This window comes from Silene latifolia, chromosome Y, assembly GCF_048544455.1.
Source record: "Silene latifolia isolate original U9 population chromosome Y, ASM4854445v1, whole genome shotgun sequence".
Taxonomy (NCBI): Eukaryota; Viridiplantae; Streptophyta; class Magnoliopsida; order Caryophyllales; family Caryophyllaceae; genus Silene; species Silene latifolia.
Genome location: NC_133538.1, coordinates 62,207,490 through 62,230,202, shown reverse-complemented (window position 1 = coordinate 62,230,202; position 22,713 = coordinate 62,207,490). Strand labels below are relative to the sequence as shown.

General features: G+C 38.4%; 4 protein-coding genes across 5 annotated transcripts; 1 reads left to right on the top strand and 3 right to left on the bottom strand.

Moving 5' to 3' along the window:
- Window positions 1–885: 885 nt before the first annotated feature.
- LOC141634198 (uncharacterized) lies at window positions 886–3,242 on the bottom strand. Of its 2 annotated transcripts, none has more exons than XM_074446451.1 (3): window positions 3,122–3,242; window positions 1,974–2,299; window positions 886–1,885 (listed from the first exon to the last, which is right to left on the bottom strand). In XM_074446451.1, the coding sequence occupies exons 2-3, from the start codon at window positions 2,289–2,291 to the stop codon at window positions 1,385–1,387; spliced, it is 819 nt and encodes a 272-aa protein (XP_074302552.1). In that variant the 5' UTR covers window positions 2,292–2,299; window positions 3,122–3,242; the 3' UTR covers window positions 886–1,384. The 2 variants fall into 2 exon arrangements, with proteins under 2 accessions (XP_074302552.1, XP_074302553.1); XM_074446452.1 differs by having other exon boundaries at window positions 1,974–2,196.
- Window positions 3,243–9,280: 6,038 nt separating this feature from the next.
- Window positions 9,281–10,595, bottom strand: LOC141628195 (uncharacterized). The gene is made up of 2 exons (XM_074441368.1): window positions 10,234–10,595; window positions 9,281–9,773 (listed from the first exon to the last, which is right to left on the bottom strand). Exons 1-2 carry the CDS (start codon window positions 10,593–10,595, stop codon window positions 9,281–9,283), a joined length of 855 nt encoding a protein of 284 aa, XP_074297469.1.
- A 2,811-nt stretch (window positions 10,596–13,406) lies between these two features.
- On the top strand, window positions 13,407–14,300 carry LOC141628194 (uncharacterized). Its single transcript, XM_074441366.1, has one exon. It carries the CDS (start codon window positions 13,407–13,409, stop codon window positions 14,298–14,300), a length of 894 nt encoding a protein of 297 aa, XP_074297467.1.
- Window positions 14,301–15,440: 1,140 nt separating this feature from the next.
- Window positions 15,441–16,004, bottom strand: LOC141628193 (uncharacterized). Its single transcript, XM_074441365.1, has one exon. The coding sequence runs from the start codon at window positions 16,002–16,004 to the stop codon at window positions 15,441–15,443; it is 564 nt and encodes a 187-aa protein (XP_074297466.1).
- Between the last annotated feature and the right edge of the window lie 6,709 nt (window positions 16,005–22,713).

Sequence of the window (22,713 nt, the reverse complement as noted above, 5' to 3'; positions counted from 1 at the left end):
TGGAAGTTCCTTTCGGACCACTTTCTATCCTAAATTACCACTAAATTAACTTTCGTCCTCGTCAGGGTAGTCTACTGTTCATAGCCGGCCTATTTAGTCCAATCTTTCGATCCATGATTAATTTTAGCCAGATTAAAATAATTTAGAAGCATGCATTCAACTAAATTGGTGATACAGTTAAATTGCTATGGGAACAGATTCTGACATGTAAATTGTCTAGCTTATTTGCTACATCGTCACAATCCTACCATGGATTCCCTAATCCCAACATGAATGAATTTAGCTACTCATATTGCTAATGTTGTCAATAATAACAATAATGAAATAACTGATAAGTGACATGATGAAATTGTAATAAAAATGCATAAACTAATTAGGACAGAAATTAATTAAGTAATAACAAAGCAATTAAAGCAAACAAAGTATGAGATTAAGATTAAAAGAGAGAAAGATTACAATCACGAGAATTTCGGCGTAAAGAGCGACAAGATCCAAGCTATAAAACCCGGAAAACAACAGTTACCGTGGAAACGTTTTGGGAAAAGAGAAGAGTAAGAGTGGCGTCCGTCAAAAAAGTGTTTATGACCTAATTATGAAAGCTTAAATAGGAAAACAAAAGTCTATCCCGAAATTAAGCCCAACACAGGTTAATTAATCCCGCGTAACATTAAAACCACTCGATCGAGTAACTTTATATCACTCGATCGAGTAAAATTAAGCTCAAACCACTCGATCGAGTAGAAAATCTACTCGATCGAGTAAACCTTAAATTGAATCTACTCGATCGAGTAGAAAAAGGACTCGATCGAACATAAATCTACTCGATCGAGTACTTTCCAAATAAGACATTTCACGCTTTGACCGAACTTCAAACGGTACGCCATTTCTTCGTTACTTGGGCAAACAGGGCGATTCCAGTGGCGTTGGAAAGCTAAGAGGACAAACTTTCATCTCCTGGAATCACCTGAATATCCATTGTAGAACTCTAGATATAGCTCTTCAAAGTAGGTACTAATAATTTTAAGTTCTTCCCTTGCTCGCCTAGCTATTTTACTTCTTTGCGCATCTCAAGATAGCTACATTCCCGCTCCAAATTCACTCTTCCTCCAAATGCATGCTAAATGGATGGTAAAAGGCTCGATTTCACCATTTCCTGGTTCATTCCTGCAAATAAGACAAAACAAACCAAAGTAGCATATTCGGGGCATTTCGTAGCATAAAACTATGATAATAGCATAGAAATACGTGCATAAAAAGGCCAAAAAGACTATATAAAATGCACGTATCGGACATCAGATTCCATAATTTTTAATGCACGATTGCACGTGTTCACCATATCGCCAATCTGACCGGATAACATCGCCGATCCAGCTAATTGTCTTCTTCAACGCTTCACTTGAGTAGGTTTTATAGTCTTTCTAATACTGCTTTGAGGGATTTTAGAACTACATGAAGTGCTTCTTTTCTCAGCCCTAGTGGTTTGTGTGGCACTAGTATTTTGAGTATGCACCATATTTGATACCTCAGTATCGAAGTTGTTTAAACCTTGAGTATTATTGAAGTTGTTATCTAAACCTTGGTTTGAGGTTGGTGCTTGGGCATCTGATGAAACCTCCTTTAAAAAATTGTTGTAAAACGATTGTTCTTGGCTCTCTAAACTTCCTAAGACGGATGAATGTTGAGTGTACTCAAAGTAAGCATCATCTTCACCATCCCCTTCAGTCAGATCACCTTCTATATTTACTACATTCACGCTTGAAGGATCCATACTTGGAGCCACAACACCTTCTTCTGTAGCACGTTTACCTTCAAAAATTTGGAAATATAGATCTTCAGTGGTAGGATATAATGGTTTGTTTTTGAACTTTTTTGCATCTGGTTTAGCCTGTAGAAATGATATATACAATTATAATTATATATGATATCACGATATGATAACTTTAAGAATAAGATAATATTCAACAAAAACTGACCGCAATTTTGTTCTTCCACCATTCATCAGAAGCACTTATTCTTCCTGAAGCGGGATCCAACCCAAGCCCAGTCTCTCCGTTTTTTAAAAACTTCCAAAGGTACCAATCAGCTCTCATTGAATCAAATTTATTTTTCATACTTTTAAATTGATACTTTCGACCAGTTTTCTCTTGGACCTCTTTGTGGATCTCATGCCACCTGAAGGCTTGTCCACGCCCATTTCTATGAATGTAATTAATACAAACTTCACATAAGACCGTCACATCATTATCCGTCCATCTAAAGTTTCCATCCTTTTTCTCATTACCTAATTCCATCTTAATCACTTGAACATAAAATCAATTTATTAGTATAATGAAACCAACTAATCCCCTTATGAAATTAAGCTCTAAAAATACATTCTAATAGTTGCAGTACAACTAGTAGTACAACTAGTGATGTTACGGATGTACAAAATTTCAACTCAGTGAACGGTACGGTATATACACAACCAGAAGAACTAAGACACAGGCCAACAACCCACCAGCTTGCATCATTACGAACATACAAATTTTCCTCTCAGTGAATGGTTGTCCTAAATGCAATGAGTGTAGTAGAGAATATCAGATAAAGCGATGAAAGAAAATCATATAGACAAGCGGAATGCTGTTCAGTCATCGAGTTCGTTAATCAAGCATGACCAGCAATATGGAAACACAAGTATCTACGAAAGAAGAGATGCAAATGCCAACGTGTAATCAAAGGTCAGCAACAAGAAGCAACCTATTGTTAAATAACTATATCATATGAAAACCAACATGATCTTTGCAAATCGATTTTATGTCTAACGAAACCGGTACTAGTTAATAACCATCATCATAATCTTCATCATCTTAAATAATTTAAGATGGATCGAAAACACACATCAATTGCACTAGTAAAAAGTACCCAGTAAGAATCAACGAAGTCAATATAAAAACGACCAATATACATAATTCGACCAAGCAACTAACATGTCTTAACTCCTACTAATCATTTCATGATCATCATCTACAAAACCCACCTATAATGAAGTTTTCATTGGATTTTCTATTCATACTAGATAATTAATTAAAGCCAATTAGACCGAATCACGCTAAATTAATGAAAAAGAAACAATTTACGATACCTCTATCCGTAGAAGCAAGTCGACGGATCAATCTGATGCTCAAGTTTTGTACATGTATTGAAGAATATGGCTTTTTGTTTGGCGAAGAGTGCCGAAGAATCTAATGAACGGCTATGATATTTTTTTTGGAAGATTATTGAATTAAATGTTTTTAATTGATAACCTCAAAAAAACAAGGGTAAAATAGGTAAATAAAAAGAATCAGTCACGATTTACAAATCTTCGTGACGTGAGCGTTTCATTTCATTTCGACCTTTTCGCGTCAAAAAGGTTGTTGGCAAACACTCTAAAAAAAATAAAAGGTCATTCGAACTTTTTTGCAAAAAAGCTTCTTGAAGAAATCAGTCGACTGAACGCATATTCTTGACGAGCCTTATTAAGCTATGTTTGGCGAAGCATTTTCAGTCACGATTTGTACCAAGAACCTGATTTGACTAATATTTCAGGTATTTGTTTTACCTAATGTTGTTTGGTAAAGTGATTTCAGGTACCTGAAACGACTTTTCAGGTACCTGAAATGAAAAGCCACTCAAGGTAGCTTTTTAATGTTTCAGGTAGCTGAAATGTTCTACATTACATATTTACCCTTTATCTAAATTAATTTAGTATAATTATTAATTGTCCTTTTATGTCATTTTACAAAAAATCAGTTACCTTTTCAGTTAGTTTTACCAAACACTTTACAATTAATCAGCTATCTTATCAGTTTTCAATTTTCAGCTAGCTTTTCAGGTACCTTTTTAATTTCAGCCACCTTATCAGGTTTTAGGTACCTTTTCAGGTTTCAGGTACCTTTTTCAGTCAGTTTTACCAAACAGAGCCTTACTAAATTGGAGGAGAATTTGGGTTTAATATAATTGAATATTATTAAATTGCACAATAGAGTGTTCAAGACTAATAAACTGATTATAATCGATGATCGAATGAGTTACCAATGTGGATATTAGTTTGTGTCAAGATATTTCCCATCATCTGATTTCACCTTTAATTTTCTTGTCATTTATTTAGTTAGTTCTTTCAACAATCAATTCCCCCCCTCCCCCCAAAATCAGTTACTTTACTCTATACGTTCAGACGAGTTGAGATCACCTGTCCCACTTTTGTGTCTCATCTCCTGTCCCATTGTTTTTATGTTACAACACATCATCATTCGTATGATGAGATTGATAGCAAATTCTCTTAAACTAATGATGTGTCACAAGGTGAGTATAGTGGGACACAAGATGGGACACAAAATGGGACAGAGAATTCGCTCTCCGTTCAGACACTTTAATTGACTTAGTCCTACCTTGTGGGTTTGACCCTTATTTTTACTATATTACTGTTTTAGTAGTTTAATAAGTAAGTGATTATAAATTTACATTTGATAGGCATACGATTTTCAGCCCGTCAAGGGTTTATCTCGGTCCGGGTAGGTTGTGTTTCAGTCGGGTAGAGCTGGCACGGTATGGTAAAAACAACGGACAAATTTGGGTACATAGTCTTATGCACATATCCGCTTCCAAACTAGTTCTAAGTTGTTGGAGTGGGTGTCCTCCACAATAGTGCGTTTACTTATTAAATCTCATTAAAGGAACATTACCAGGATACATATTATTTATACTCGTCAGCTGATCAACGTAAATCGGTAACGATCTGCTAACTAGAGTTTGACGTTACTATCGTACAATGACGGTGTTCAGCTGATCCCCTTCGGTCAAACCTAAAAAATGGAACCGCAATAGAAAACTAGAGTAATTATTTATATCTATACCCTTGACAAAAAAAATAGGAGTAACCTATGTTACTGTCCAAAATGAACAGTAGTAAGCCTCACTTTTCACTTTGCAAGTAAACACTATTATAAGGACTTAAAATATGCAAGAATGTAGCTTTAAGGACCCTAAGGTTGATAGTGTAGCTATAAGGACCTCCACAAACATTTTCCGTTAACTTTCATGGTGTTTTGTATTATTTCATTTTGTCTTTGAAACTAATACCCATACAATACATGTATGCTTAAATAATTTTATTTGTCTAACTTGTGTTCTTCTCTACCATCGTCTCAAAAATAGTACTCCGTACTAATTACAATTCGTCCTTGCGTATCTCTTTTTACTATATAGTTGGTAAACGGATTAATTGGGTTGGTTTAGGATCGATCAATGTGGTTCGGGTTTGTAAAATTCGGGTTGGATTAGGTCATTTCGAGTTCGGAAAATTTCCGGGTCAACTATATCAAATTATTTGTGGATTAGTAATCACTTCACAACAATAAACATTCAGGTCGGGTTATATTGGGTCGGGTCATTCGGGTCTCAGCTCAGATTCGTGTCCTCAATTCGTGCGGGTCGGGTCATTCGGGTCGAGACAATTTTGTCAGGTTTACTTTCTAGCCAAGTCTTTTTCAATAAATATCGTTCACAGATTCTAATTTAAGACGAGTATATCCGTCTAAAACTTAAGACAGGGCAATTAGCAAAAGGTTTGTCCCATCTATGCAAATGAGTGACTTAACAAAATTGATCGCCTTGAATGACCCGGCCCATTATAAACCGACCCGAATGTTTATTGTTACAAACTAATTATTACCCATGAATAACTTGATAATAACTCACTCGAAATAACACAGCCCGACCCTAAGCCAGAAAATTGAAATTGATTCGACCCAAACTGACTTATATGTAAACACGGCCCGACCTGAAGCAAGCAAAATCTTACTTTTTTAACCTAGTAATTTTAATATTTTCTCGATGCATTTTATTTTTGTCTTTATAAAATTTGACTCGTTTTAACTTTTATTCCGATATGTCCGTATTAAATGAGAATTTGTAAACGATTTTTATTGAAAGACGGGTAGAAAGTAGACCTGACAAAATTTTCCGGTCTGACTGACCCGCCCAAATAAATCAACCCGTAGCCGACCTGTGCCCTCATCGAGGACTCGAATCTGAGCTGAGACCCGGATTTACCTGTTTAAAAATATAACCCGGCCCGTATGTTTATTGTTGCAAATTGATTACTATCCATAAAAAAACCTTGATAATAGTTGCCCGAAAATGACCCGAATTCTAAATGACCTAACCCGACCCGAATTTTTACAAACCTAAACCCGAATTGGCCCGACTCAAATTCAACTCAATTGACCTATTTACTAGCTATATGGTAAAAAAAAAAGATGCAAGAACGAATTGTGAATTAGTATGGACTATGGAGCACTATGTTTGGAAAAGACGGTGGAGGTAAACACAAATTGGACAAATAAAAGTATTCCAGGCTTCAAGCATACATGTATTTTACATTTGTACGCGTATTAGTTATTACTATATATTTTTTTTTGGTTCATAAGAGGGCTAAGCCCGAAGATTAAGGAACAAAACGGGGTGTAGTAACACCCAACAGATCTTCACGAAGTATCGTCCGAAGAGCTTCCGGGGGAGCGTCAAGGTGCTTGATGATGGTAGAAGAGTGTACTCCTTTATTAGCTAACCAATCGCTAGCCTTGTTTGCTTCTCGAAATACATGGCGTATGTGTACTGTCCAACCAGGCTCCCGGATTAGTTCTTTGCAACGAAAGACTAAATGTCGAAGACTATCGCTAACCAATTTATCCTCCAAAACCAGGCTGATGCAAGATTCATTATCCATATGGACAAGGAGTTTCTTAATTTGGAGAGTCCTTGCTCTTTCAAGTCCGGCAACCAATGCAAGAATCTCCGCTCTCATAGACGTACATATACCACCCGAGAATAAATAAGCTGAAATACAATTACTTGTATCATCCCGAAAAATACCTCCACAACCCGCGTGTCCCGGATTCCCCTTTGAGGCACCATCTGTATTGAGAAGACACCATCCATAAGGCGGCGGATACCAGCGAATGAACACTTCCTTGCGGATGGAACCAGGTGAGGGAATGAATAGCGAGAATTTATCGAACACTAATTTCGAAGTAGTAAATTGTTGAAGGAGGAATTCGATTGGGTACGTTGGATTGTTATGGGCCCTATCAAACGCGACGTTGTTTCTCCACCGCCATATCCACCAACAAGTTATCGCAAACTTCATCGACCAATCATTTAAACATTCGGCCACACTGTTACTAGCATTTAGAGAGATCCAAATCGGGAAAGGCGAGTTAAAGAAGGAGGCATTAGTTCTAGGAATACCGAGGTGATGCCAAATACTGCGAGATACATGGCAATGTCGAAGGACGTGGTCTATGGTTTCCTCTTCTGCTTGACAACGAGGGCAGCTAGGGTCATCCGACAGATTGCAACGGACTCTATTCACGTTGCACATGACCCGACCATGAGCAGCTAGCCATATAAAAAATTTAATTCGCTGCTGTACAGGAAGCTTCCATATAACATGCCATCGAACTTGATTATCATCCGTCTCCGGTATAGTCCCCTTAATAATATTGAGAGCTGACTTTATGGTAAATTTCCCATGGGATGTGCCGTTCCAATATAGCGAATCAACAAGATTAGGATCCATCGATAGCGAGAACGAGGCTATTTGTAGAAGACATTCTTGTGGTAAGAAATTATCGAAGACATCCCACTTCAACCCCGAACCATTATCCCACATATCACTGACCGATACTCCACTTAAGCTCTCCGGTATCTCTGCGATTGCTTTGTCGGATAGTTTACCTTCATCGACCCATGAGTGTTCCCAAAATAGAGTTCGTTGTCCATTCCCGACGTCTGCTGTGGTACCACGAACTATATTAGCTGCTTGTGACGATATGCCAGCCCAGACATTGGACATGTTAGCTTTGGGTTTGAACATATCCACATCGCATCGCCCGCTACAATATTTAGCTCGAAGAACTCGTGCCCATAATTTCTGAGGCTCCGCGAGAACTCGCCAACCTAATTTGGTCAAGAAGGCCGCGTTAGCTTGTCTAGAAGACGTAATACCTAGTCCTCCAGCACTCTTGGGTTTTTGGATTGTCTCCCAAGAAATAAGATGAATCTTGCGCGTAATTTCGTCGCCTCACCATAAGAAGCGTCTTGTCTTACGGTCTAAAGTGTCGCACGTTGTTCTCGGAATTTTAGCCGTCTGCATACTATAATTTGCCATGGTGAAGAGGGTGGATTGGATGAGTGTGGCACGCCCTGCCATTGACAATTGTTTAGTACTCCAATCTGACAGCCGGTTGTTGAACTTTTCGATAATATTTTCGAAGGTTTTCCTTGTGACCCGACCATTTATTGTAGGCATCCCCAAGTAAGTTCCCAAGTAATTTGTAATTTCGAAACCTAGTCTGTTAGCCACCCTTTGTTGCGTGTCCAATTCGGTGTTGGCAGAGAAGAAAACCCGCGATTTAGCCAAGCTAACTTTCTCGCCTGAGGCTCGACAAAAAATATCTAAAACCTTGGTAATTGTAGCAGCTTGGTCAATACTAGCCTCAGCAAAGAGCACCATGTCATCCGCGAAAAATAAATTCGAAATTAAGGGGCCATTATTGCAAACCTGAATCGGCTTCCAATTATTTAATCGAAATTCCGCATCAATAAGTTGTTGTAATTTCTCGAGGCACATGACGAACAAGTATGATGAAAGGGGATCGCCTTGACGAACCCCTCTCGATGGCTTAAACATCTCCGTGGGTTCTCCATTCCATAGGACTTGCATTCTTGTAGTTGTAACGCACTCCATAATAACATCAACTAGATAAGCGGGTATGCACATGTCGTTAAGGGTATCTCGAATAAAATCCCAGCAGAGACGGTCGTAGGCTTTCCCAAGGTCTATTTTAATGGCCATCAACCTGGTTCTCCCCTTACTTTTTCGCATGGTATGAATTACCTCTTGAAAAACCACTATATTGTCCGATATTTGCTTTCCCGGTACAAAGCCGCTTTGAGTCTCCGGAATTAAGCGAGGGAGGACTCGTTTTATTCGATTTGCAAGCACTTTACTGACGATTTTATAAGAGACATTACAAAGGCTTATTGGGCGAAATTGAGTAATGTATTCGGGGCCAGTAACCTTTGGAATGAGGACTATATGTGTATCATTAAAGTCTTCGGGGAAGCCTTTTCCTTGGAGAGCATTGATGGCTGTCTCACAAACTAATTGCCCGACAATGTTCCAATGTTTCTGATAAAACAAGGCTTGAAACCCGTCTGGTCCTGGTGCCTTGAGCGCTCCCATATTACATATCACTTATTCAATTTCAACCGCGGTATAAGGTCGAGTTAGCCAGTTGAAATCGTCCGGAGCAAGTTCTGGAAAGCGATCATATGGTATATCAGCATTGACAACATAGGCGCCTTCTTGAAAATAAAGGTACTTATAGAAGTCGATTACCAGGTTTTTTAAATCCGACTTATTTTCTACCCAGTTTCTGTCACTGTTCTTTAGAGAGTTGATGCGGTTCCTCCATCGTCGGACAAGAGTGCTTACATGGAAATAGGATGTGTTTCTATCGCCATCTCTAATGAAATTCACTCGGGATTTCTGGTACCAATAAAGTTCCTCTCGCTCCAAAATTTCATCGAGCTCTTTACGTAAACGTGCTTCTAGGACAATGGTAGCTCTATCTCGTGAAACAGAAAGCTTTTTTTTGGCATCCGTTGATACGTGCGAGGATTTGACGTTTCTGTTTGAAGATATTGCCAAAAACTTCCTCATTCCAATCTTGCAATTTCGACGAGAGCTGCCCAAGTTGGGTAGTTAAAGCTCCATCAGCTCTCCAATTCTCAGAAATAAATTCACTAAACTTCTCATGAGTTAGCCACGCTGCTTGGAACCTAAACGGTCTTTCAATTGAATTGAGAGGGGAAAACCCGTTTGGAGCAATGAGAATAGGACAATGACCAGATTGTATGGCTGGAAGATGTTTTACGCTTACATCTCCGAATAACATACTCTATTCGCTATTACATAAGGCTCTATCCAACCTAGCGCTTTGCCTAGTTTCCGGTGAGTTTCCTCTTGCCCAAGTATGAAGGGGGCCAGAGAAACCTAATTCGATTAGCTCGCAGTTTTCGATCCAATTATTGAATAGGTCACACCGACGAGCCATGTTATCATCTCCTCCATGTCTCTCTGAGAGATTCCTAGTGTCATTGAAATCGCCTGCTACCATCCAAGGGTGATTATTGTGCCTAGCAAACTATTCCAGCTCTGCCCAAAGCTCCCTCTTATTGCGAGGGTCCGGACTTGCGTACACTGTCGTGAAAAACCAAGGTATATTATTGACTCGGGATATCTCCAGGGTAACATATTGTTCGTGATGAGTAATAGGAGTAACTTGGACAACATCGGATCTCCAGTAGACCCAGATTCCTCCTCGAAAACCCACTGCATCAACTCTCGTGTGACTATCATACCCTACTATTTTTTGTATTTTTTCAGCATGTGTTCCACCCATATGGGTTTCAATAAGAGCAAAAACCGAGGGTTTGTGAGTGCGAATAATATCTTTTAGCGCTGCTAGCTTAACTTTGCTCGAAGAGCCTTGAAAATTCCACACCATACATGTTATATGGGGCGAGTTTGGGGACAAATTTGGTATTCGGTCCGACATATGATAAGGCAAATAAGGTAACTATGACATGTAAGCTTGACTAACGAGTGATAATACCTCATTAACATTCCATGGAATCGACATCTCGACCCAAAGGCTTGTTGGATTCTCCTTGACTTGCTCGAACGTCAGGTCCATCAATGGAGACTCCCTTACCATCACTCCCATAAAGGGTACAGCCATCCCCTCCCATGTCGTGAACATGAACCGTCGTATTGGAGGAATTAGTAGGATTTGGGTTAGGTCTAGTATCGAGTGTTCCTGAGATGGAAGAAGATCGACTAAGGTCGAGAAGTTCATTTTCCTTATTGTTGGATTCGGGGATGGAAATATGGCTAGTGTCGTTTTGGTGGTGGACTGTATCAGAAACAGGGTGATTGATATTAATTTTGCCTGTATTGGAATTTTTGGTATTTAGAATTTTTGATGGAGTATTATTATTATTGGGAATTATATTGGTGACATTATTCAAAATATTGTTCTCACCTAAAATAGGAAAATTAGGAGAGGATTTTTTTGGAATATTTCGTGATTGTCTCCTATTGGTTGAAGGAATTTTAGTTGAATTGGATTTCCTATTTTGTAGATTTTGAGTTGAATTTGGAGTGATTTGGGGAGGATTTTGTTCCATAGAATCAGGGGTTATGATCGGGTTTGACTGCGAAAATATTCCTTTGGAATTACCCAAAGAAGTCCCCCCCCCCCCCTGTCCCAAATTATGTAGGGCAGTAAACTTAGAGCCCGTAGCCTTAGACGTGCTTCCAAATTCGAAGGAGCCCTGTTTCGGGTTGGACATTGGTGCCTGCAATTGTACCTGATCTGACTTCCCTGGCGGCTTACGGCGTGGGGATTTCCTGACCATCATCCAATCCCCAAAGTCCGATTCCTCCTCAGGACGGAGGCCTGCTTCGAGTGAGTTATCACCCACTGGTGCTACAAAAAAAACCAGAGAGCATATCTGGTCTTCAGAGTCCATGGTTGAAGGAGCAGTCCTATCTTTTCCGCATTCCTCTGTTTGATGGCCTAGTTTTCCGCACTTAAAGCATATCATCTTCAAACCTTCGTATTGAATACAGTAGGGTTTTTGAAATATCCACCTCCATACTCAGCCGAGTGAACTGTCCTCGTTCCGCCGAGGCCGTGTTTCTATCAATCCTGATAACTTTTCCTACTTTTGAACCAACCTTTTTAAGAAAAGTTTCATTGAAATACTCCACTGGTAGATTGGGTATGCGAACCCATGCTGTCAAAAAATTTATACTATCTTCCGAGGGCACAAAATTTGGCACCCATTTCCTGATGGTGAGGTAATGATCATCGATGATCCAAGGACCTTGGGTAATCACATATTCGTAATCCTGCCTAGATGAGAACCTGGAAACATAATATGAACCTGTAAGATCCGTTAAGGTAAGTTTACCTTTGATTGCCCATTTCACTTGAAGCTTCCTTATGAGAGATAAATAGCCTATCTTCTTATCAAACATCTTGATGATAAGGGAATGGCGCCATGGTTTGCAGATGATAGCCTTCTCCTGTTTGGTCAAACATATATGCGGACACAGTTTATCTTCTTCGGTATCTTTAATCTCAAGATCGTCTTCTGAATCAGTCTCAGAGTCGTCTAACCATGCTTCATCAGACGATCTGGATTGTGCAATAAAGCCTTGTGCCATATCTTTATAGGAAATGCTTGGTGCTTTGGGTTGAGCCGATATAGGTTTATCCGCCGTCATTGAGGCGGTGGGATTGGGTGTAAATGACGAGTCCACGAGGAATTCGTTCAGATGCATCGTCTTCCTTTTAGCATTCTTGTGAGGGTTTGTGGCTGGTTGGATAATGCTCCCCTCAGCGGAGGGAGAAGGTGTAGTCTCCGGCGGGAGACCTTGTTCAGGTTCCATCGTTTGAAAAAATGGAAAGATTTTTCTCTCATTAAGATTTTTCTTTTGCCAATTTATGTAATCGTAAAAAAATATGGTTTTACACTTTTTACTTCTATTAGTTATTACTATATAAAAAGTCAATGACATAAAACAAAACTTGGTTTACTCCTCACTTTTCTTATTTTGCCTAAAAAACGCTGCGTTTGGTTTAACTTAACAAATTGCTCAATTATTTTGCTTCTTTATCCATAAGCCTCTCACCTCACCTTACCTCACCAGCTCACCTCAATTATTTTCTCCTCCCTCAACCTCCTACCAGGGCCGGTCCTATGGGTGTGCAACCTGGGCAGCCGCACAGGGCCCCCAAAAATTTAGGGCCCAATCCAACATGTTTTGCTATTATAAAAAAAAATGGTAAATAATTAAATATCCGTTGAGTAGGGATAACGTCAACCACTACAATAATTACCCAAAATCTTTCTAATTCTCAAAATCTTAATTTACTCATATTTTCCAATACAATATACACCTCCCAAAAAAAAACCCTTTTACCTCCCCAAATATAATCCTTCCTAATTAAAATCAAATTCCATAAAAATATCAATCAATTTAATCTCAGTATGAGTCGTATGGCAGTAAACTTGGAGACTTATTATTCTTATATTATGATGGGCAGGTTGCAGGATGCTAAGCAAATACATGTGTTAAGGCCACGGACTTTTTTGGAATCATACAACGGATTTATACATTATTTGCTCATTCTACAAAGAGGTGGCAGATTTTAAAGGATAATGTGAAAGGTTTGACTCCTAAACCATTGTCGGCCACAGGTTGGGAAAGTCGTATTGATAGTGTGAAAGCAATAACATTTCAAATGATGGAAATTAGAGAAGCTTTGCTTGAAGTTGGAGAAGCGGATAATGATTGTAAGATTAGAAGTGAAGCTAAATCTCTAGCAATGAATGAACTTGGTAATTTTGAGTTTACTGTGTCAATAGTTATTTGCTATGAAATATTATACTTTGTTAATGAGGTTAGTAAACATTTGCAAAGAAAAGATATGCTCATTGATGTTGCTATTTTACAAGTGAAGGCATTAATTTCAACTTTTGAGAAGTATAGAGAAAATGGTTTTTCTAAAGCTCTCGACACTGCCAAACAAATAGCTAATGATATGAATATTGATCCTTGCTTTCCTAAAAGACGTGAAATCCGAAGGAAAAAACAGTTTGATGAGAGCTCAGATGATTCATCGCGAATATCCGAGGAAGAATCGTTTAGGATTCATTATTTTTTGTATCTTATTGATCAAGCAATATCTTCACTCAAAAAAAGGTTTGAACAATACAAAGAATATGAAAATATATTCGGGTTTATGTTCTCCACTGACAAGTTGTGCTCTGTCGATGATTCAATGTTAGAGTCTTGTTGCATTAACCTTGAGAATGCACTTAAAAGTAAAGATGAGTCTGATGTTGATGGTCATTCATTGTATTTGGATCTGAAATTTTTTAAAGAGTTCATTCCTAAGGAAAAGATGGGTCTTCTTGAGATAATTAAATTGATGAAAAAAGTTGGTGACTGTTTTCCTAATGCAATGACAGCTTACAGGATTTTGTTGACGATTCCGGTCACCATCGCATCTGCTGAACGAAACTTTTCAAAGCTCAAGTTGCTGAAATCATATTTGCGCTCTACAATGTCTCAAGATCGACTCAATGGATTAGCGATGATAACTATCGAGAATAATCTTTTGGAAAAATTTAGTTAAGAAGAACTAATTGATGACTTTGCTTCATCGAGTACAAAAAGAGCCTTAATTTTTAAGTGAAGTTTTTTAATGGTGAATTGACTTTATTATTAAGATATTTCGTATAAACTATTGGAAACACTTTTTTTGAAGTGAACTTCTATAATGGTGAACCACTAGAAACAATTTTTGTATGTAACATGTTATATTTTCTTATTGTAATATTTGGGGCCCCAACTTGGAAGCTCGCACAGGGCCCCCGATAACTCCGGGACGGCCCTGCCTCCTACACCATTATTCTCTCTTCACAGTCCACAGTTCACACCAACCTTTGCTTTAAAAATACAATTAGATCATCACAATCTCATAAAGCCAGGGGATGTGATCGTCACTTTGTATTATATATGACGATCGTCGCTTTGAGTCATCGTCTGACGTTAGAGCATACATCAATTACCCTATAAAGCTGGTACTATTTGCAATACAGTTCACATCGTCATCAAAGTTCGCCCCTGGAAGGTTTAGTTTTTGATTTTTTTTGGTGGATTCCTTGTTAAAGTTTAAGGTTTTGTTGGGTTTGTTTGATTTTGGTTGTTTAGAGGTTTTATTTAGGTGTGCTTTGACTAGGGTTTTATTATTTGATTTTTTTGTTGTTAGTTATTCATGTGGGTGGTTGATTTGATTGGTTGTTTAGGGATTAAGAGTCTTATTTGAGATTGATGTTATACTTGTCATATTTTTAATTCTGGAGTTTTTGGTGGTATGATATAATGTAGATTTGAAGGAGATTGCGTCGTTACTCGAAACGGGCTCCCACAACATGTAATAAGTGAAATGAACTCTAAAAATGGATATGAATTCCGGGAATAATCTAGGAAAACTGAGACAAAATAGGATTCTTATGAAGAGAAAAGAATCGAATGTTTTGTCTTATTGATTTTGGTAATTGAAAGATTAAAGAGGAATGTTTAGAGAGAAGATTTAAGAGAGAGATTACAACAGAATATCTGAATGATTGTAATGACTTGTAACAACCTATTTATGAGCAACAACTAAATTCCCGCCAAAACTGAACTAACAAAATTCTAACAGAATTTGTTATTATTAACAACTTCCTTATTTCACTTATTACAATCCTTCCCCCTTATTTTAAGCTTGTCCTCAAGCTTCAAGGTTGAATTCAGGGAAGCACCTTGCAATCTCATCATAAGGTTCCCAGGTTGCATCATCAGGACCACTGTTAGACCATTGAATTAGGAGGTGCACTTTTGCTCCATTGCCTTCTCTAGCCAGTTTTCTGCCCAATATAGCCACTGGTTCAGCCACTAGTTGCTGCAAATTATCCACTTCAGGAATGCTTATACTTTCTGGTGGTGGCCCTTCGTGCTTTCTCAACTGTGAAATGTGGAATATAGGATGTATTTTTGAAGTCTCCGGAAGTTGGAGTTTATAGGCTACTTCTCCAATTCTTTGCATTATTTGGAAAGGCCCAAAGTATCTGGGAGAGAGCTTGGCACATGACCTATAAACCACAGACATTTGTTTATAGGGCTGAAGCTTAATATAGACCAATTCCCCAACATTAAATTTTTTGTCAGTTCTCCCCTTGTTAGACTGCACCTTCATCCTGTCTTGGGCTCTTTTCAAGTGAAATTGCAGCACTTTAATGCATTCCTCCCTAGTTGCCAGGCTCCTATCCACAGCTGCCACCCTACTATCCCCCATGACATATGGTATGTGAAGAGCTGGTGACTGACCATAGACAATCTGGTAGGGAGTACTTTGGGCAGAGGATTGGAAGTTAGTGTTATACCACCATTCAACCAAGGGTGTCCACTATGCCCATTCTTTAGGCTTCTCCCCTGTCATACATCTCAAATAAGTCTCAAGACACTTGTTAACCACCTCAGATTGGCCATCAGTTTGAGGGTGGTAACTAGTGGACATGTGTAGATCCACCTGTTGTAACTTGAAGAGCTCCTTCCAAAACCTACTGAGGAAGATCTTATCCCTATCACTTACAATGGTCTTAGGTAACCCATGCAGCCTAAACACTTGGTTAAAGAAGACCTGAGCTACCTTCTCAGCAGTAAAAGGGTGACTTAGCAACATAAAATGTGCATACTTGCTAAGTCTATCTACCACTACAAAAATAGTGTCTTTGCCTTGTGACTTGGGTAACCCTTCTATGAAGTCCATAGAGATGTCCACCCATATTGCTCCAGGCACAGGTAAGGGCTGTAATAACCCAGCAGGCAGCTGCAGCAATGGTTTACACCTTTGACAAGTGTTGCATTGTTTCACATAATTTCTGACCCCTTTATCCATTTTCTTCCAATAAAACAATTCTGAAATCCTCTTGATTGTAGCTTGAACTCCTGAGTGTCCCCCTACTGGTGACTCATGGAAAAGTGAGATGATTTTTTGTCTTAAAGGTTCATTCTTTCCCACAAGTAGCCTGCCTTTCCTTCTCAGTTCTCCTTGGGTCCATGTATAATGAGCTTTAGCTTGACCCCCTTGTATTTGTTGTTTCAACAGTTGCAGTTCACTGTCCTGGTCCCAGCTAGTTTTCACCAAGGCTAACAAGTCAGTATGTATGTTGGAGATAACCATAGCCATTAGTTCTGACCTGGTTACTCTGGATAATGCATCAGCTGCGCCATTCTCAGTTCCTTTCCTATAAACCACCTCATAATCCAAACCTATCAATTTTGGTAAACATTTGCTTTGGAAGGAGGTAATAATCTTTTGACCCAGCCAATATTTAAGGCTGAAATGATCAGTTTTTATTTTGAAATGTCTCCCAACCAAGTAAGGCTTCCATTTTTCTACTGCAAAAATGACAGCTAACAATTCTTTTTCATAGGTTAATAGGACCTGGTTCCTTTGTGAGAAGGCTTTACTAATGAAAGCTATAGGATGGCCCTCCTGACTGAGAACAGCCCTCATTCCTATATTGGATGCATCAGTTTCCACCACAAAGTCAACATCAAAATTTGGTAAGGCTAGCACAAGAGCCTTAGTCATGGCTTCTTTCAACTTGAGGAAGGCTTCAGTGGCTTCATCACCCCATGTAAACCCATTTTTTTTCAATAGTTTGGTTAATGGCTTGCTGATTACTCCATACCACCTCACAAACTTCCTATAGTAGCCTGTCAACCCCAGGAATCCCCTCAATTCCTTAACATTTTTATGTTGAGCCAATTAACCATTGCTCGAATTTTTTCAGGATCAGTTCCCACACCCTGGCCAGAAATAATATGGCCTAAATATTCAATTTCAGGAGCACCAAAAGTGCATTTAGACATCTTTGCATAGAGCAAATTTGTCCTTAGCAATTGAAAAGTCTTCCTCAAATGTTCACAATGCTCCTCAAAGGTCTTACTGTATATGAGAATATCATCAAAGAAAACCAAAATAAACTTCCTCAAATGTGCCTTAAACACTGAGTTCATGAGATTTTGGAATGTAGATGGGGCAGTTAAGCCAAAAGGCATGACCATGAACTCATAATGCCCCTCATGTGTCCTAAAAGCTGTTTTTGAAATATCCTCTGGATGCATTCTAATCTGCCAATACCCAGACCTCAGGTCAATTTTAGAAAAGATTGAGGCCCCATGAAGCTCATCTAAGAGTTCCTCAATCATAGGTATAGGAAACTTATCCTTGACAGTATTTTTGTTTAGTTCTCTATAGTCCACACAAAATCTCCATGATCCATCTTTTTTCTTAACCATAACTATAGGAGAAGAAAATGGACTTTGACTTGGTCTAACCACCCCTGATTCCAACATTTCTGGACAATTTTTTCAATGGCATCCTTCTGGATAACAGGATACCTATAGGGTCTTACATTAACTGGTGGGGTTCCTTCCTGTAAGTGGATCCTATGGTCATGTGATCTAGAAGGAGGGAACTTAGTAGGCTCCTTAAAGATGTCACTGTACTCTTCAATTAACTCGTGTACAGCAGGAGTAGTAGGTATACCTTCCATTGATTGACATTCCATCAGAGGAAAGGCCTTAATTGCAAAGAATTGGGCAGCTTCTGTAGGCTGCTTCAGCAGGGTCGATTGCATTTGCTTCCCAGACATCCAATGTAGAGAGCCTGCTTGACAACCCCTTAGCACATGTTTCTGCCCATGAACAGTGAACTCCATTCTGAGTTGTTTGAAATCCCACAAAACTGGACCCAGGGACTCTAGCCATTGAATTCCAAGGACCATTTCACACCCTCCCAGTGGAACCAATTTCACATGAGTGGTAAATTCATGCCCTTGCAACTGCCATTTGAATCGTTTTCACATGGACTTGGTGACAATTGTATCCCCATTTGCCACTGTCACCATGAAAGGACAAGTAGATTTGATCTGACAGCCAAATTTCTGAGCAGTGGAAGTGTCCAAAAAAATTATGGGTACTTCCAGAATCTATTAAGATATGGATAGGATTTCCCCCGACCTTCCCTTTTACTCTCATGGTCTGGTAACTAGAAGTACTAGTTATGGCATTGAGAGAGATTAAGGGAGGAAGCTCCTCATGGGCTCCATAATGCTCACTGATTTGGTCATCATGGTCTTCTTCAATCTCACCCATGTCATAGTTCTCATTATCCACCAAGGTTAATACTCGAGTACTGTGGAGCTGAGCCTTACACTTATTATTAGGTGCCCATGCCTCATTGCAAGTAAAACATAAATTCTTGGTCCTTCTCTCCTGAATTTCTTTTGGACTAAGTTCTGCAGAGTTTATTTTCTGTTGGGCACTCTTTCTAAAGGCTGAGATTGGGAAGCAGTTGTGAGACTTTTAGAAGAAACTGAGGGTGTTTGAGAGGTCTAAAAAGAAGATTTAGGTGGAATGACAGGAGTGTAGGGTTTGTGAAAGGGTTTGTCAAGAATTGGTTTGTTCTTCCTGTGAATAGAATGCAAGGTGCTCTCCTGCAACCTGGCCAAGGAATAGGTTTTGGCCAAATATTGTGGCTTAAACATTCTTACAGTATTCTGAATATCAACATCTAAACCCTTCAAGAAGCAGTTAATTGCTTGCTTTTCAGTCAAATCAGTTCTATTTAAAATAGTGTCAAATTGATCCTGATAAGACTCTACAGAACCTTTTTGCCTTAAGTTCATACCATTGTTGCACTTTGTTGAAGCTTTTTGCCCAGAAAGGAAGTCTGATACCACTTGCAATGAACTCTAAAAATGGATATGAATTCCAGGAATAATCGAGGAAAACTGAGACAAAATAGGATTCTTATGAAGAGAAAAGAATCGAATGTTTTGTCTTATTGATTTTGGTAATTGAAAGATTACAGAGGAATGTTTAGAGAGAAGATTTAAGAGAGAGATTACAACAGAATATCTGAATGATTGTAATGACTTGTAACAACCTATTTATGAGCAACAACTAACTTCCCGCCAAAACTGAACTAACAGAATTCTGTTATTATTAACAACTTCCTTATTTCACTTATTACACAACAACGGGCTTACACAACAATCCCTTCCTTAGAGACGATCTTGAACAGAGTAATGAAGTAACAATTATATAGGACATGAATCGAAAACGGTAAGATCAAACTGATGTTAAGCAATTCGGAATTTGCTTGATGGTTGATGGTGTATCATTTTTATTTCATCAGAATTGCCAATGACTGGGTATTTGTTACCTTTTTTCGGTTTGTGGTTTATCCTTCAATTTTTGCTCATTCATTTCTTTGTTCTCCAGGTATTTGTGAATTTGATTGGGAGCTTGATGGACTTGAGGTACACTTTGACTTTCACATACAATCTGTAGGTTTTCGCCGTTAGTTTTTATGCTGTGTTGTCTAGATAAAGGAGTATTCTTGAGTCTTATGGCACCAAGTTAGTCCAAATATAAATAATAGTATAACTACTGTATAAGTATAGTATGTTTAATGTAGTTGTGATCCTATTCTAAGCTAATTTTATTTCTTTGGTATCTTTAGTGGTTGTTGTATGGTCAAGCTTAGCTTCATGGGCTTTTATTTTTCAACAATTTATGTTTTGATGACGAATGTTTTGTGTAGGTGATGATTAATCCAGATGCTCGTAGCCCAAGCAGTCCAGGTTGAAGGGAAAACTTGCACTGGTAAGTACACCAAACAATTTTGATATCAATTTTGGTGGTGGTGAAGTCGCTTTTGAATACATGAAAGACTTATCATCATATTGAATTTGCTTATGTTTTGGAGGAGTGGTTAGTTTTTGCTGAAACTAGAGTTTGGTGATGCTTCTTCAGTCGATATTTTCCGGATTTTTAATAGTAACCGTTTTCCTCGGTGGCTATCCACATCAGTTTAAGAGATACTCCCTCCGTCTCGGTCATTTGTTATCTATTGTATTTAGCACAAAGACTAAGGAAATGCAAGTGGATGTCTAACAAAGTAATATAATAGTATTATTTCATCCACTTACACACTTGCTTTTACATATACTAGTTGGAACGCCACGTGCTCCGCACGCGGCATCCAACGTTTTTCATTTGTATAACGGTTTTGGTTGCGGACGATTGTACAACCACTGTTTAAGTTGTTTAATCGGTTAAATAATATAGAAGACTGTTTAAATATGATATAAAAAATATACAAGAACGTTACGTTATTTATAAATACAATTAAACATTTTTAAAACACATAAGGGATATATTATACAATTATTGTGTGTGTGATGCATTTATATGATGTTTCCTTTTTACTATGTTAATTGAGCTTTTGAATTAACATCATAATAACATGACGATTTTGTCAAACTTTAAGGGTATCATGTAATCGTTGAGAACTATAAACTGGCAGAATCTTATCATTGATTTTGGAAACTCCTTATAATTTAAGGAGTATTTTCAATTGCGGAGCAAACCTACTGTTAATAGAGTAAATCAATTACGATTACTCCATGTAATATTCCAAAACTTTTATGAAAAACATAATCTCATCGAATCAATACAGGCAAATAGATTGAATTCTTCAGGCAAGTTATTTTTTTGGATGTGAAATTGAAAAGTGACTTAAAGCAGGACTTTTCTAATAACAAGGATATATAGTGATTTTAATAATATATTCCGCATGAAAACATATCCTAACAAAGCTTGTAGGGCAATATCCGTATAAGACCCTTTAAATTTAGGACTATAACGTAAATTTAACATGTGAAATATGGTCATAAACGAAATACAATGAAAAACGATTAAGCGCAAGGATTAACCTTCGGTCCTAGTGCAATTCGGCAATGAGAGATCAAAGTAGACCTCCTCCTAATTGTTGCACCCAAGAACGTCTGAGAATATGCCCTTGTGCTAGAAATGTGTTCTCTAATTGCCTTGCAATATTGAGAGAACTTGATGTGAGTTTTTACCAGATGTGAGATCTAGGTTTCAGAGAGAAATGATCTCCAAAACCCTAATTTTGTTGTAAAAATGAATTAGGTTTCAAAAGGAGAGAAGGCTCTCCTTTTGTTGCCTCGGTCCGCGGGTCACTAGAGGAGGGAGTGGGCTTTCCACTTTCTCCTCATTTAACTCGTGATCCGACTCGTCTCGCTAAAATGTATATAACGCGGTTTTTATTATAAATCGTCATCGGTTATCGGCTATTAAAATATCAACTAATAACACGGGTTAGTTGAAGTATTAATACATGTCCGACAAAGACGATATTGTATAATTAATTTATTCAATATACATTAATCGAATATAAATCGTTTACATTCAATTTACGAATTAACTGCTTAATTCGCCTTAGCCCATTTTATTTAATCCGTATTAAATAAAATATCTCAACATCACGTTTGACTAATTACTAGTCAATAACTCGGACTAACTGGTTAGTCAAAATTGGCATCAACATGACTGTATTTTCATACCATCACATCTCTCAAACGTATCCTATAGGTGTGACTTTTAGGGACCAGTTGATCACCGCCATCCGTATGACAATAATAACTCAAACTTATCTACCAAGCCAACCGTTATTGATAAACGTGGATCAACTGATAATAATACCAAAAGTATGCCCTTTGATTCTTTTAGAGATTTATAAGTCCTTGCACTAATCACGTTAAGGACACCGGCCCAACAAGCTCCCACTTGTCCGTACAAGTGCATGTGCAATGACGTTATCCGCACTAACTGGAGGACACAGCCTCAACAAACTCCCACTTGTCCGTACAAGTGTATGTGCGATAACCGATTCTCATATTCATTTAAAATTTCTCCCACTCAATGTAAAACAATTTGCGGATCCGGATCCGCAAAGGTCGTATTCTACAATCGATCAGTATCAAGAGTGGTTTCCCCGACTAGAGAGTAACTTAACCGATAAAACGAATCCGTATCCGAGCATGGCCATGCATTTCGATTCTGACTCCTCGAGTGGCCCTGAGAAATATCGAGTACCCGATAAAGGCTGAATATTTCCTTCA